At 39.3% G+C, this 16,102-nt stretch overlaps 1 protein-coding gene across 6 annotated transcripts in view; it reads left to right on the top strand.

The window, feature by feature from the left end:
• Positions 1-16,102, top strand: part of fancc (FA complementation group C) — a 238,349-nt gene that overhangs the window by 131,632 nt on the left and 90,615 nt on the right. For 4 of the 6 annotated variants that reach the window (XM_078568327.1, XM_078568308.1, XM_078568317.1 and 1 more), the window contains one exon: positions 14,210-14,366. In XM_078568327.1, coding sequence (XP_078424453.1) covers positions 14,210-14,366 — 157 coding nt within the window. Of the gene's footprint in view, positions 1-5,940; positions 5,995-14,209; positions 14,367-16,102 lie in introns of all 6 variants that reach the window. The other 2 variants (XM_078568290.1, XM_078568280.1) reach the window with 1 other exon arrangement.

Raw genomic sequence — 16,102 nt, 5'->3', positions numbered from 1 at the left:
TTTCCTGCTGCAAAATTCAGATGAGAAGATGGCTAGGCTCCCTCTGATGTCCACTGTGTTCAAATATCCTGCCATCGCTCACCGCCTGGGTTCATTCATGAAGAATGCATAAATGCATTCAAGGGAAAGTTGGATAAACATTAAGGGAGAAAGGAATAAAATGATAAGTTGACATGGTTAGATGAAGAGGGGTGGGAAGAGGCTTGTGTGGAGCAATAACACAGGCTTAGACCAGTTGGGCTGAATTACTTGTTTTTGTGCTGTAGACTCCATGTAATCCAACAATAAACATGTAAGATACGTTAGGAAAATGTTTGTTGCATGTTACCTTTGTTTCCATTTAATATTGAAGTTGCCTTTCTGAATAAAAGGAGGTGTTATATTGGTATGTTTTATGGAATTTATTTTCTATTCCATTTTATAAGTGGTGCCATTTTTAAATCATCTCCATGTAGATATAAATTCTAATTGATAAAATTGTGGTGGATAATACAACTGATATTGCCTTGTTTGAGTAACCTTTTAATGAGTGGGCAAATTGAAGTATCTGGAGTGAAGCTCCAAAATCTCCATTATTATGTGATTCTGTTTGAATAAATCAGCCCAAACGAACGATGTGGAATTACATAAATAGTGCTAAATCTCTTTTTCCATTTAATATTTTTGGTCAAAAATTTTAAAAAGGTTTCAATAATGCCTGGAAAACATCCCATCATTTGAAATTTTAGTCCAGAGGAAGTGGGTTCAATACTGACCGCTACCTCTACACCCCATGACAAAACCCCCTCTCCAATTAAAACGGTTTGCAATTACCCCTGCTTTCTCCCAGTCTAAGGACGATGTTTTAATGGTCTTGATGGTCTTGTTACGGTGCTACTCAGCTAAAGTGCTTTACTAAAAGTTGTTCTCCATTAATAATAAATGATCTTGAGATAGAAAGCCATCCTGTGACAATATTTATTGCTGTTTATCTTGCAGTCAAATCTAATAGAACTTTTCAACTTCTTGACTGAATACCTGGGTTTTAAATTGTGGGCACTTAATATGGTTTAGAAAGCTTGAAGATATAATGGAGAGGATTTGTAAATGCAGTATGAAAATAACAGCAAAACAGTTTTTTTGGCTGCTGCTTGTATACGTAACATTAATATATAGGTGCCTGACTCAGCTAAGTGGTAACACTCACCTCTGAATCTGAAGATTCTGTGTTCAAACCCTCTAGACATAATCTAGATTGACACTTCAGTGCCATACTGAGGGAGTGCTGCACTTTTGGAGGTGCCAATTTTCATGATAAACCATGACAGAACTGCCCTTTCAGCTTTGTGTGAAAGATCTTATGTTGCTATTTTAAAAGGAGCAGCACAGTTCTCCCAGGTGCCCTGGCCAACAATAATCCATCAAACAACACCACTAAAGTAGATTACAAAAGCAAAATACTGTGGATGCTGGAAATCTGAAATAAAAACAGAAAATGCTGGAAATGCACAGCAGGCCTGGTGGCATCTGTGGAGAGAGAAACAGAGTTAATGTTTCAGGTTGATGACCTTTCCAAAAGGCATACTTACAATAATAAGACCTTGAGACCTTGATAGTGCACACCAATTAACAGTACTCTACTTTAGCAAAGTGAATTATGTGGTATAATACTCTAGTTGTTATCAAACTCGATGAAGCTATTACAGGGTCCAGCATAAAGCTACTGAGAATGCTGCTCCATGCTGTATGTACATGAGCTCAAATGAACTGTGACTGCCATGGAGTTGGGCAGCTGGAGTGTTAGGGAGTAGAAACAATGGAAGGGCTGCTGGCACCCTGTACAGTACTACATTTTCTTAAAACCCATAAATAAATCAGGATACAACATCCCTTTTTATTGAACCTCATGGTCATATTGGAAGGAGAGGGTAACTTGTAGGCAAAAAGTTCCCTTGACAATGTGTGTATCCTAAAACATTCTTTCAAATAGAAGCTATACATCTGCAGTACTATTTGAGCGTTAAATTTGCAATTTGCGAGGGTCCTTCATTTAGTTAAGAACTCGGCATAATGAGCCTAGCATGCAAGAAACATAGTGGATTTGAGCGCTACAGATACCATCAAGGCACATCATAGTGCCTCATGCCAATGTGTCACAGAGGAGGCTTCAGGGTTCAATGATCCAACCATCCCCCATCTTGAACTTCCCTTTCCAACCAAAGTCTTTGAATGTGTTGTTACTTCCCAAATTCATTCCCATCTTTCCCAAAACTCTATGTCTGAATTCAATCAGGTTTCTGCCTCTGCAGTAGAGCAAAAGCTCTTTTCAAAGTCACAAATTGCATCCAATGTGACTGTGACAAAGGTAAACGTTCCTTCCTTGTCCTTCTCGACTTGTCTGCAACCTTTGAAAAGGCTGACCACATCATCCTCCTCTATTGTCACCCAACTAAATGGGACTGCTCTCACATGGTTCCATTCTTCTCTATCTATTCATAGCCAGAGAATCACTTGCAATGGCTTCTCATCCTTTTTCTGGTGTGCTCCAGGGATCTATTCTTGGCCCTGCTCCTATTTCTCTTCTACATACTATCCCCCATTGACATCATCCAAAGACACGGTGTTAGTTTTCATCAATACTCTGATGACACCCAGCTCTATCTCATCACCACCTCTTTTGACTACTCCGTCATTGCTAAATTATCAGACTGCTAATCCAACATTCAGTACTGGATGAGCAGGAATATCCTGCAATTAAATGCTGGGAGGACTAAAGCCAAACTCTGTTCCCTAGTTACTGACTCCACCGCTCCCTGGCAATAGTCTGAGATTAAGCCATTCTGTTTGAAACCTTGGTATCACATTTGATTCTGAGATGAGCTTCCAACCTTGTATTCATACCATCACTAAGGCTGGCTATTTCTACCTCCGTAACATTGCCTGACTTCGCCCCCTACCTCAGCTTACCTGCTGCTGAAACCCTCATTTCATGCATTTGTTACCTGTATGCTCGACTATTCTAATACACTTCTGGCTGGTGTCTCACATTCCGTTCTCATCCTTGTTTTCAGATCCCTCCATGGCCTTGTTCTTCCCTATCGCTGTAATCTCCTCCAGTCCTACAACCCTCTGAGATATCTGGGCTCCTCTCGTTCTGGCACTTATGCATTCCCATTTATAATTGCTCCACCATTGGTGGCCTTGCCTTCAGTTGCCTCAACCCCAAGCTTTGGAATTCCCTCAGTACACTTCTCCACCTTGCTTTCCTCCTTTAAGACACTCCTTAAAACCTATCTCTTTGACCAAGCTTTTGGCCATCTGACCTAATCTATCCTTATGTTGCTCAGTGCCATACTTTGTTTTATAATGCTCCTGTTATGCACTTGTGATGTTTTATTATGTTAAATGCACCATATAAATACAGGAGGTTGTGGTTGATCCATGGGGGGACTTTTATGAAGGCAACAGGGGTCTCAGCCGCTGGCTAGAGAGCTGGCGAGAGACCCGCGCAACTGCCTAGGATGGGCTGCTAATATTATATGCCAATCGGGCAGTTGAGAGTCCACCAGTGGGTCTCTCACTGGTAACAAGGACCCCAGGTGCGGAGGTCCTATCCATCGAAAGCTGCTGACCAATCAGAGGCTGCAGCTCTTTTGCTCAGCAGTGCAACTTGGGAGGCAGTGGCTGCTTCAGGAAAGGCACCTGTCCGAGACCCTGATACTCATTGGACTCTGACAAGTGATAGTGGAAGGAATTTCATAGGGCAGGGATTGTGGGGGAGGGAGGGGTTATAGGGTTTGGTCAGCAAGAGCAGAGGGTTGGCTCTCTTTAGTACAAGTGACGGTGGGATCAGGCCCTTAATTGTGCATTGATTGCCCACTTAAGGGCCTGAATTGGCAGTGGGGCAGGAATGCCTTCCACGGGCCTTCCCACTACAGTCTTAATCGGGGCGGAGCTGGGAAGGTGGCTGGTTGTCTAACCACTACTGTCCGATTAAATGCCCTTCAAACTTGCCATTGGGGAGAGCATAAACTACCGTCCATAATGTGGGGAGTTCACATCCAGTGCATATCAGTATTCAGGGCAGCAAATCGTCTACATCTGACGTGGTCAAACCACGGCCCGCGGGTGTTTCTGATCCAGCTCGCAGCTGCAGAGCTGGTGAACGCAGTGTGTGCTGAGTGCGCATGCACAACTGCTCCTGGCAGTGAAAGTAAAATGCAGATCCCGGAGAGCTTCAAGGGAAGCGCTTCAAGGCCAAGGGAAGTACTTCTAGATAAGTTGAAGTTTGCCACTGATTGGAAACTGGAGGCAGACTTGTCTCGTGAGTGTGGCTGCTGTGTTAAAGTGGCGAACACATCGAGAAGCAGTGAAAACAGCACAAGGCAAGTGTACATGTAAGATTATTTGTTAGATTACTGCAGTTTTGATTTGCTTTTTGGTTTTGCAAGTATGTACACTGCAATTTCAAAACTTCAATTTATTTTACACTTTGATTTTTATACCCCTTATGAAAAGTCAGTCAACTCTTTTATAATTTTGTTTCTCCATTTTTCTCATTCCCTCCTTGAAGAGGCTGATTCTTGCTGAGGCCTGGTGTCATGGGTGGTGGCAATCCAGCATTTGAACTTGGGACCTTCAGGTCTGCATTGGCATGGAATAAATTGAAGAGTGCGTTGACCCACTAGAATGGTTATCTATCTATAATCTATGAAAAATCTTGCATCTGTGCATTAGCCCTAACAACTTTTTATATTACTTTACATGATAAATTCCTGTAGTTACATTTATAATGGTACCAAGAATATGGAAATTCAGCTAAGTGGGAAGATGAGAAAAGCTGGTAGTGCTCTCATTAGAGCAGAGAAAGTTAAGGGCGGATATAATAGAGGTGTTCAAAATCATGAAGGGTATTGATTAGGTAAATAAGGGATAACTGTTTCTGGTGGCAGAAAATTAGAGTTGAAAAAGCAGCTTCTGTTCCTGCTAGAGGTTTAGATTTTTAGAAGATGAATGATGAATGGAATAGGAAGTGATTTTAGGTTAGGGTTTTGTATTTTGAGAAAATTGAAAATTGGAAACGTGTTTTCTGACAGATGTGGAACAGATTACAGATGCACTTGGTGGCGCTTCTTTTAAAATGTGCTGAGAGATTATGCAACTATAGGAATGAGAGGTAGAGAAAGGATATGGATCACTGTAGTCCCCACAAGACACGGTAACTGCCTCTGAGATGCCTTTGGTCTCTCCATAATTTCTTTTCTGTTTTCTTTACTGTTTGTCCCTTGGTGGTTCTTGCAACACCCTATTGCTGACCACAGTAAAGCAGCATTTAAATTAGCAACACAAAAGCAAAATACTGCAGATCCTGGAAATCTGAATTAAAAACACTAAGTGCTGGACATACTCAGCAGGTCAGGCAGCATCTGGAGAGAGCAAAAGAGTGACACTGGACTTTGCAATTGTTAAGTGAGGAGGGGCAATCAACTGCATTGTTCATATTAAACCAAGAGGGCATGAAAAAGAGGGTACGTTTAGTTTTATTATATGTAGTACATTGTTATGATGGTATAATTATTATATTAAAAGTTCTATGTTTATTTATAAAAAAAAATTCCATCATAATTGTTTGTTTCTTGAACACTTATGGCACCCCCCCGCCCCGTACAATTTCCATATCCAGATGTGGCCTTCTGGCCAAAAGATTTGCCAACCCCTGGTCTAATTTCACGTGAGTAATGTCATTGGAGATTCACTAGCATCTATCTGCAGTACATAAAATGCATCACAATAACACACTTCAATTTCAGACTTTTTAATTGGTTGATATAAAATAAACAACAAGCAGTAACCTTGTGGCTATCTAGATTCACCTGTGGCTATGTGGTCTCATGAAAATTGATCAGGCGTGAAACCCAACCTGCCAAACCTCTCAAAATATGGAATTTTTTTCAATTGCAGATTTTCACTCCTCCTCCACTCTAGCCTGCCAACAGAGGACAGATTTACAATATGGTTAAAAAATCATTTTAAAAACACTGGATTTTTCACAATAGCATTATAGAACTTATCCATAAAATTGTCTTTTGGGCCTTGGAACGCTTTTCATTGGAGGCTCATTCATGTTGAGAAACTTGTTGCAGTTCGCCTGTAGTGCTGTAACCTTCAAGAACTTGGTAGCCTGCTTCTTACATCATCTGTGTGTTATTTTGCATGAATGTTGCAAATTCGAAGGTCCAGACATCTTTTTCTTCATTTCCAACCCATCTGCTGCAACACAGTCTGCAGCCTCCTAGAATCCAAATTCTTTTGTTTCAGAATATATGAATAATTTCAGCAGGATGTAGGTGTGCAAATGAGGCTCAGATCCTCCAGTGGCACATTGTCTCCTTTCAGCGCCTTCCCACAGTGGTGTGAAGGCAGCTCTGCTTCCTGTCACAAGGCAGCACAATCCCTGGCATGAGAAAAAGTAAAAAGGTAGACAATATAAAACTCTAATGAAAAATGAGCCCCAGCAGATAGAGCAAGAAATTCTGAGTAAAACTTACAAAGTGTACCACATCACTGCCGGAAAAGAATGCGGCAAAGAAGAAAATATAAACAAAATCACATATTAAATGCAGTCAAATCTCAAGATCCAGTGGTCATGCTGAAAAAGACCAGGAACCCCATGGCAGTGCTTCATCAGAGGGTCAGAGACCTGAAACTCTAACTCTGTTTCTCACTCCACAGATGCTGCTAGACCTGCTGAGTGTTTCCCAGCATTTTCTGTTTTTGTTTCAGATTTTCAGCATCTGCAGTATTTTGCTTTTGCAAAAATGAGTGAGTCTCTTGTCTGTTATGTGTTGCTGCTACCCCTTAGCACCCAGCCACACTTGCTGCATTATTCAGATTTTCAGATTGTACACCGCCCCAAATCTCCAAATATTGGCTTCCCATGCACTGTTAACATCATCATCCCCTGTGACACTACTTTTGGCTTCAGTATCTTTAAGTTAGAAAAGTGAAAATTGGTCATGATCCTCACACTTTATCTTGACCCTAGAATGCTGCTAGACATGTGCGCAGACAGGCACTGGGTTGAGTTCCATAGTAATGCTGTAGTCTAACACTAATAGACCCAGACATGATTAATTATTACTTGAATAAATAATGGGGTAGTGGCTGACTCTTATGCATGCCAGATATTCAAAAGAGATGTGAAAATTGGCAGAAAGAGGAGGGAAAGAAAAGTTACTTGAAGCTTTGTTTACCTCTAATAATTTTGCTACCTTTAAGTAACTATTTTCTTAGGTCAGGCAGTGATGTGCATACAACAGGTGTGCATCCACACTTTGTTAACCAAATATAATTTACAGTAACTCATGAAAGTTTATATTAAATCATACCTTTTCTATTTTTGTAAGCTCTGCCTCTTACTATAACAGTAAGTCATGTCCGATGATGTAGAGTACATCATTTATTGTCACCTTGCCCATGGGCAAATCATGTAAAGCAAATTATATATGAAGTACTGCTTTGTAGAGTAATCATTTTGTATAGCTTCCAAAGACAACATTGTAGAACCTATAATGCCAGTGCACAGCAAACCAAATATAGAAAAAAAAATCTGAAAAAGAACTAATTAGACTGTAACCCCTAGAAATGAAGTATTCTCACGCCTTCCAATGCAGCCTTCTGCCACGTTTTCCTGTTAAACAATGACTTGTTTTCTCACAGTTTTCTCAGTTCTCAGAAATATTTACTACTTTTTCACTGTGAAGTAATTGTAATTTTCTGTTGCAAAATGTATTGTGCGTTTTTAATTATACTGACCAAAACATAAAATATTTATTTACATTATTTTTATCGTGCTATAAATTATGCAAATAACATGCACAATATAATTGTGCAATACTGAGCTTTAAACATGGTGCTGTATATAAACTAGGCAAACAAAGTAATCGGTTAATAGGACTGAATGCTCAATAGTTGCATACGGATAATTTTTTATTCAGTTATATTTAACAGTATTCAGAATTGTAATGTAACTACATTGAAGGTGATGCACTGGATTTGAAGATTAGCCATTCATTAAGAGAACATATGATATGATCACCACAAGCTAATGGTATGAAAGCCTAATCACTTGTCATTCAAGGTCCTCAGGTGGAATTAGTTTTAGAATTTCAACTCAATTTATAGTGGGTAGAGGCATTCACAACAAAACTTCCTATAATTCAGCGCAAATTGGCAGCTTCATTTGGTGAGACCACAAGAATGATTGCTTTAGAAAATGGAAAACTGTTCTTGTAAGATGATATTGAAACATTTTGGCATTACAGTGATGCCACATGAACGAATCAAACTAAGAACTATGTTGTGGTATGTTGCACTTTTAAGGTATGTAATTTGTGTGCATTTCAAATGTTACGAAAAACAGAGAAAACAAATAAGTAGAGCACCTACCATATATTTTTGCATAAGTGAATAAAGGAATCCTGTAGTTCCAGTTGATGATTCAGTCAGTATATTGGTAGTTAACATTAGTGCCTAATGAGCAGCGTGGGCTGTTGGTCATTCTTCTTGGTACAACTGCTGTCAGTCAGTCCTGTTGGCTAGTATAATAAGATGTTTCTGTACTCATGAATATGATGCATCTCACTACAAACTCAACTATATGCCACTCCATTCCTCTGATTAATCATTATGTACAGCTTCACCCACTGTACGGACCTTTAAATGCCACATCCTATACATCAAAGCTTACTACCTCTGCAACATCACTCACTGTCATTCCCATCTCAACCATTCCATCGTTGGAACCCCTGCACGTAACCCCCTACAGACTTTGAGTATTGTGCCTCCTGGCCTTCTATCCTCTAACTTCCATAAACTCTAATTAGTCCAAAACTCATTGCCTGCATTCTTTCCCACATAAAGACCTAATTTATCATTCCTAATAATGATTCCCTGTCCGTCTGTGCATTAAATTTAAAGGCACTGGCCTTGTCATCAGATCCATCCATGGCCTTACCCTACCCCATTGCTGCAATGTAGTCAAATCCGAAATACTCTCTCATGAACTTTGATCCTCTAACTCTAGCCATCTGTGCATCCTCCATCCCTTCATGTCCATCCAATTTTCGGTAATCTTTCTTAAACTTTCCCTTCATGACTATTTTACTTTTTAAATTCATTCATGGGATGTGGATGTCGCTGGTTTGGCCAGCATTTATTGCCCATCCTTAATTGCCCTTGAGAAGGTGGTGGTGAGCTGCCGCTTTGAGCTGCTGCAGTAGTGGTTTGATACAACTGAATGGCTTGCTAGGCCATTTGAGAGGGCACTTAAGAGTTAACCACATTGCTATGGATCTGGAGTCACATGTAGACCAGACCAGGTAAGGAGGGTAGATTTCCTTCCATAAAGGACATTAGTGAACCAGATGGGTTTTTACAACAATCGACAATGGTTAGCATTAGGCTTTTAATTACAGATTTTTATTGAATTCAAATGCCAACATCTGTCTTGGTGGGATTCGAACCCGGGTCCCCAGAGCATTGCACTGGTTCTCTAGATTGCTAGTGCAGTGACAATACCACTACACCACTGCCTTCTAAAGGCACATTGGCCCTGGTTTTGTGGTAAGAATAATGGGGAGGCTATTAGCACTAACCATTATTAAAGAAGTAAATCAGACAGCATGCACAGTTAAACATGGAAATTAGGAAAAATAAAGGCAAAATACTGCGGATGCTGGAAATCTGAAACAAAAACAAAAAGTGCTGGAGAAACTCAGCAGGCCTGACAGCATCTGTGGAGAGAAAGACAGAGTTGACGTTTCGAGTCCGTATGACTCTTCTTTAGAGTCATACGGGCTCGAAACATTAACTCTGTCTTTCTCTCCACAGATGCTGTCAGGCCTGCTGAGTTTCTCCAGCACTTTTTGTTTTTATTATGGAAATCAGGAAGTTGCTGTCTGAATTCCCATGCTCCTCCGCAAGCTTTGCTCTAACAGTGTCTCCTTAATTTTTAATAGCATGATAAGTCTTAATGACTGCCAAACAATCTCTCCTACACTGAAAAATTACTTTAAATGCGGATTCTCATTCCTTCAAATTTTAATTGTTGGAGGATTAAAAAACTATGATACTTTTAAAAAAAAACTTTTTCTTTCTGCCTTTGAGGTCAGACAAGAAAGTGGAGGTAAGGCCACAATCAGATTAGCCATGGTCTTATGGAATGGCCTTCTCCTGCTCCTATTTCTTATGATTTTTATGATCTGTCTCTTTTTTATCTCTCCCAACCCCATCTTTCTTTCCCTCTCTTTATTTGGCTTTCTGTGCATGATTTGGCATTGAATTAAATATTTCAACATACACTCCCTGGTTCATGCACTGTATTTCTCAATAAGAATGCTTCAATGTGATTGGTTGAAAAGACACACTGTTATTTGCCATCTTCACAGAAGTCCCAGATTTCCCGTAGAGGATATCATGCTCTGTAATAATTAGGAGTTGCTGAATGAAAGATCACAAAAGTTTGTTGGCAAGTGTAAACTTAATGAACAGCAAATGCCATTCATTTGCAGTTGATTTCAAAATGTGAGTCAAAAGCAATGCAGCTCAGCACTGTTGCTTACATAACTGGTCATTTTTGGGGTAATATGGTGGAGTTCTGAGCCATGAGTAACTTGCTATATGAAAGGAAGTCTCTCTGGCAGATATGAAAGTGATAACTGAAGATAGTGTTTTCTGATTTGGAAAATGTACTGTCTCATGTTATGTAATGTACAATATGCTATTGGGGCTACTGATATATTGTGATTAAGTATATTTTGAGTTCTGCGAATGTTGGCAGTATTTTTGCGTTCAAAGTAAACGATTGTGAGCATAAAACTATGGCTTTAATTATTGTTGGAAGGATCTTAGGATGTTTGGTGTGGGGGGTGGTGGTGATTGCTAATGGGATATGTGTATTTTTAAGGGGTATTAGTGTGGGACAATGGAAGGTATAAGCCTTTAGCAATTTCCAAACCCAAAAGCATTGCAGTAGCTGTTTCCCAGCATTGAACCAGGAAAGAGGGTCTGGATTTTCACATTGGGTCTAGGAAATGTGAGTTGGACCAGTTCCTGATTTCGGACACCCGAGCCCTTCACGTTTGCCCATATCCGCCGTATTTTCATCCCCTGGAGATGTGGGCGCACAGGATTCAGGTTTCTTGACTCCCAAAGCAATGTCAGAGGAGTGTGGGTGCTGAGGTGGGCCAGTTAGAAAACGCACACTGGTTCTCTGGGACATCAGTCCAGCTCTTCAACACAGTGTTTATGGCACCTCACGCTCACTCCTCTCACCATCCCTCATCCATCCTCCATATCCCTTCATTCTCCCCATACTCCCTCTATGTCCCCTCATATTCCCCATGCCCCCTCCATGCTTCCTCATATTCCCCATGCCCCTCCATTACCCGCACCCACTGTTTCATATGTCCTCCATAGCCACTCAACCAGTCTCCACTCTGTACAGTCCTCAAGAGCGATGTAATAGCAATGGGAATACTTTTAACTGAACATAAACAAGTAAACCTCTAACAATCTAAATAGAACTGTCACTGAAAAGCACAACCATTCATATTTTTTTAAAATCCACACCCAATGAAAAAATTTAAATTCCCTTGAGGTAATTCAGTTGTAAAAACAAACGAACATCTATTCAGTAACCACATCAAAGACAGATAATCCTTTAATTACCTCTTGAAACTGTCAATCAAACTGAACACAACCCCTGCTGAAATGTGGTTCTGAAGCTTTTGAAACTCAGCTAAGCATTCATAATGGGATCAATTTCAGAACAAACCATTACAACTCCAGACAGTGGAGAATATTGAAACTGAAAGAACAGATAGCTATGTTTTTTTCTAAGCTATCCCAGAAGTCTTATTAATCAAAACAGTCCAGGAGCAGGTGGATCTTTTTTGCTAAGTGAAAATTGCTGACCTTTTTTTCAAATTTAAGGAGCTATTACATTTAATTCACTTCAGATTATGATACTTGAATTCCCAAGCATTGTTTTGTTCAGTTTTGAATGTACAATAACACTTTGTCCAATGGGAAAATTACTCTAATGCATTTCAACACCTACACAATGTTGGTCAATGTAATGGTCAAATTACCTTTGCAGGACAGAGTCCTATGATAAATCACTGCAGAAAAACACATCTAATTTATAAGACAACATCTAATAATGACTTATTGTTAACTTTCCCCCAACAACATGCCTTAGCATCCAACCTCAGAAGAACGTGTGACATGTTTCCCATTTCTACAGCAGACATCATATGGAACCTCTGAGTAAGATTGCCAATTATTGGCAAATTGGAGACTTGTTTTGTGTTGCAGTGCCTTGCCCACTAGGAACTGAATTGTAGCATATTTCAGATAGAATCCTTATACCAGCAAACGGGAAACTTTCATTGCATAGTTTTGGGTTGGATTCTAATCCAGACTCTAGATGTGAAAGGCAGGAGACCAAGCCACCGTCCCACCCACTTCCTGAAAAACCTTTGCTTTTTTTGTCCAAAAATGATAATTTTGTTAAAATACAGGTGTAATCTGCCTTCCTCAAAGTGTGTATTGGATTACATTTGTTGATTTTTGCTTTCACTAAAGCAGCAATTACATTTTTATTCTTATGTCCATTGTGGCAAGAGTGATTTAATTTTCCGTAAACTACACCCCTTGCTCTTAATCTGTCCCCTGCTTTTAATGTATCTCTGTAAATGTTTTTGTTTGAAAGAATTTAATTTTAATTTTTACTGGTTTTGGCCCATTTTTTGTGAAGTAGCAAGGTTTTATCCATTCAGTTTCTCTGCAAATTCAGACTGTTAAGAACTCCCAAAATTGGTGAACTTGGAAGTAAATAGATTTGTAAAATTAAATCCAACAGAGCAGCGCAGGACTGAAGATTTTAAATTCATCTCTAATTTAAAAAAAAAAATAATGGTTAACAAAAACAATTGCAAAGAACACCTACCAGCTAACGAATGGCTCTATTATCAGATGTGGGTTGACGTAGGATGTTATTGCAGTTAATGATGTTTGTGAAACCATGCTTAGATCAGTGCTCAGGAATGCAATAAGATAGTAGTTATTATCGTTTTTGATACTATGCATACTATGCAATGTTGAGTTATGTAATTCAGTCAGATGGTTTGAATTATTGCTGAATAGTGTTGGTATAAAGTACCAGTCAGTTAGGAATAGAGGAGAAAATATTGTGATTTTTTTTTTTTACATACTCTTTTGTATTGCTTTGTTGGGCAATGTCAGATTAAGGATAAGAAATTTTTTGGAGTTGGGCCTATTGAGACTACTACAATTTCTTTTCAGATGAAAAGGAAGATGTGCAAATGAGGAAGCTTCTTCAAGTTTGAGTTGGCAGGGAGTGATATGGACTGTGATTACCAGACCTCAGTCCTTCACTGACTTTTTAATTTGGCTGGTGGGTGAGATGAGGAGTTTAATCCTGAGGCGAGTCTGCCAACATTAAGATAGTTTTCATTAGCACAAAACTGTCACCTGGAATTTCTGTAAAGTTCCTGTTCAGCTGCCCCCATAACTTCAGTGGGATATTGGAGGAAACCTGGAAAGATAGCATACATGTTGCTTTTGCCATCTCTGTGGGTTTCCGATGATCTTCCATTGAAGTTAAGGTGGGAGAACATCATACAAACTCTATCCATGTCTGTTCATGCTCCTGGATTTATTTTGGAAGTTAATATTTTGAAAATTAAACTTAACAGGTATTTTTCTGATACAATATTCAGGAGTGCAAAAATTTGAACTTTGATATTTTTGGGTTAAAAGCTTATCAGACATCTTGCGGATTAATGGTTACCATTGTAAATTTATGATCTCAAGTTGCTGAACAATGTGAGCTTTAGAATTTGTGCTAAAAATATGAAGAAATTTGGTATAGCCTGCATTGCTCTCCAGTTGCACCCAGCCACCATCTTCAAGATGCTTGTTGCTTTTAGTGACAGATATGCTTTTTGTTAATAATAGAACAATAGATAATATGAATTATACCTGATATGGTCATTTTCATAGGGGTGAAGATAGACAGATCTGTTGTGATGTAGATCTTTCGAAGTTAGATTTAGAATTTACATGGTGAGATTTGAAATCTCATACAAATAGGAATACTAATTTCTGAGTTGTTCTTTCTTTCTTTCCTCCCTCATCTTGATAGGAAAAAGATTTTCCTGTCTGAGGCTGCAGTGATGAGCTTGTGGCTTCGCTACCTCCCTAGTCTGGAACAAGCTATTTTCCATCTTATTGAAACTTTGATTTCTCATCCTTGTGCATCTTTACTGGAAGTTGAAGCTATTATCACGGATTCATTACTGGTAGGTCACTTAATTAGAAATGAGCTTTAGATAATTATGGCATGCTTGATTTATTCTCCAGTGAATTTACAATTGATATTTTGGAAATGTTTCAAACTCAAGGACTTTGAGAAGAAATACACTGGCAACGCTTAAGTGAGTATATTTTATTACCTATATAATAGAATACATGAAGGGGAAAATTTTCAGGCTGTGGAGAAAAGTATGAGAGTGGAAGTAATTCGAAAGCTCTTTCACAGAGTTGGTACAGGCTTGATGGGCCTAATGACCTCCTTCTGTGCTATGAATCGTAGAATAATACTTCACAGAAGGGTGCCATTTGGTCCATCATGTGTGAGCCAGCGCTTTAAAAGTGTTATACAATTAGTCTTGGTCCCCTGCTCTTTCCCCAAAGCCCTGCAACTTCTTTAAAAATATAAACATTTCTTTTCACACTTGGGTCTCCCCAGACCACACACTATTGTTCACCTGTAGTGTGTACAGGTGACCTCCTACCAGACCGTTGTTCATGCTCCTGGTTGTTGACTGGCTGACAATAGTGAAATAGCCATGCCTACTTCTCTCTTAATTTTGTGGAAGTATCAACCCCTGAATTACAGTTAGGATTAGGACGTTTTTCTCTACTTGTGGTACTGTGTGCATGTTATTTAACAAATTTAATTGACATTCCTGAGAAAGTATTGTTTGGCATTACTACATGAAAGTCCTTATGCCTATCAAATTCCAGTTCAGTTGTAATACATTATGCACTTTAAAAATAAAAATGAACTGCAGGTTCCAATTTACATTCCAATTTTGAGTTGATTTAAATGGATTGCTGCTGATTTATGATTGTCTTCACTCATGCAATGTAAATCCTCCCCAGTCATCCAGTAGCATGCCCTAATTCACCCATGTAATAAGGCAAACCCTGCATGGCAATAAACTTTTAAAGTGATCACAATCGGAAAATAAAAATGTAAAGGGAAAGATTACAAATTTGGCTTGTAGATTTCCTCTTTGTGCTTAGTGGTCTGTGTTGTGAGATGTTGTATGTGCCTGCATGCCACTGTAATGTAAAAGTGCTCAGCAGAGCAAGGGTTAATGTGGGACTGGAGAATAGCACTGCTCATGGTATGATGTATAGAGTCATATGGTAATAGTCTGAGAGAAAAGTCTAGAGAGAACACTCTGGAACCAGTCTGCATGTAGGTAACAGCACCATGCATGACCATACCTTAGATCTGTAAATAGTTAAAGGTTAACAATAAATGGTTCATGTTTAAACATACAAGACCACCTCATCAGTGAGCCACAGCAACTCGATGCCATAATACAACATGGTTGGCAGTGATGGGAGCTTCTAAAAGATATCACATAGTACTATAATCCGGTATGGTGATCGCAGTGATATGAAAGGTGGCAGCATTTTAAATGCATGAACATAGAACAACGTCCCAAGGTATGAAAAACTAAAAGCAGCGGAAGCCAGACTTGAGATGTGCATCTAAGGAGAAAACTTGAAGAAAATGTTAAAGAAGCTTCACTACAGACTTGGAAGTGAGGAATCCAGCCGAGTGAGTGGAAGTCCATTACAGAAAATTGCAAGAACCTGAGTGGCACAGTTCACAAGACGGTGAGCAAAAATATAAAAAAGGTAGCTGTACTTACATTTCATAATAGGTGGCGGTTCCAAGGGCTCAAAAAAAAAGGTTAAAAAGAAACCTTCAGAAAAAAAGGCTGTCAGAGTTAAAAAG

Source organism: Cetorhinus maximus, chromosome 2 (genome assembly GCF_964194155.1).
Source record: "Cetorhinus maximus chromosome 2, sCetMax3.hap1.1, whole genome shotgun sequence".
Lineage (NCBI taxonomy): Eukaryota > Metazoa > Chordata > Chondrichthyes > Lamniformes > Cetorhinidae > Cetorhinus > Cetorhinus maximus.
Note: the sequence above shows the minus strand (reverse complement) of the source record. Positions and strands in the feature narration are given on the sequence as shown.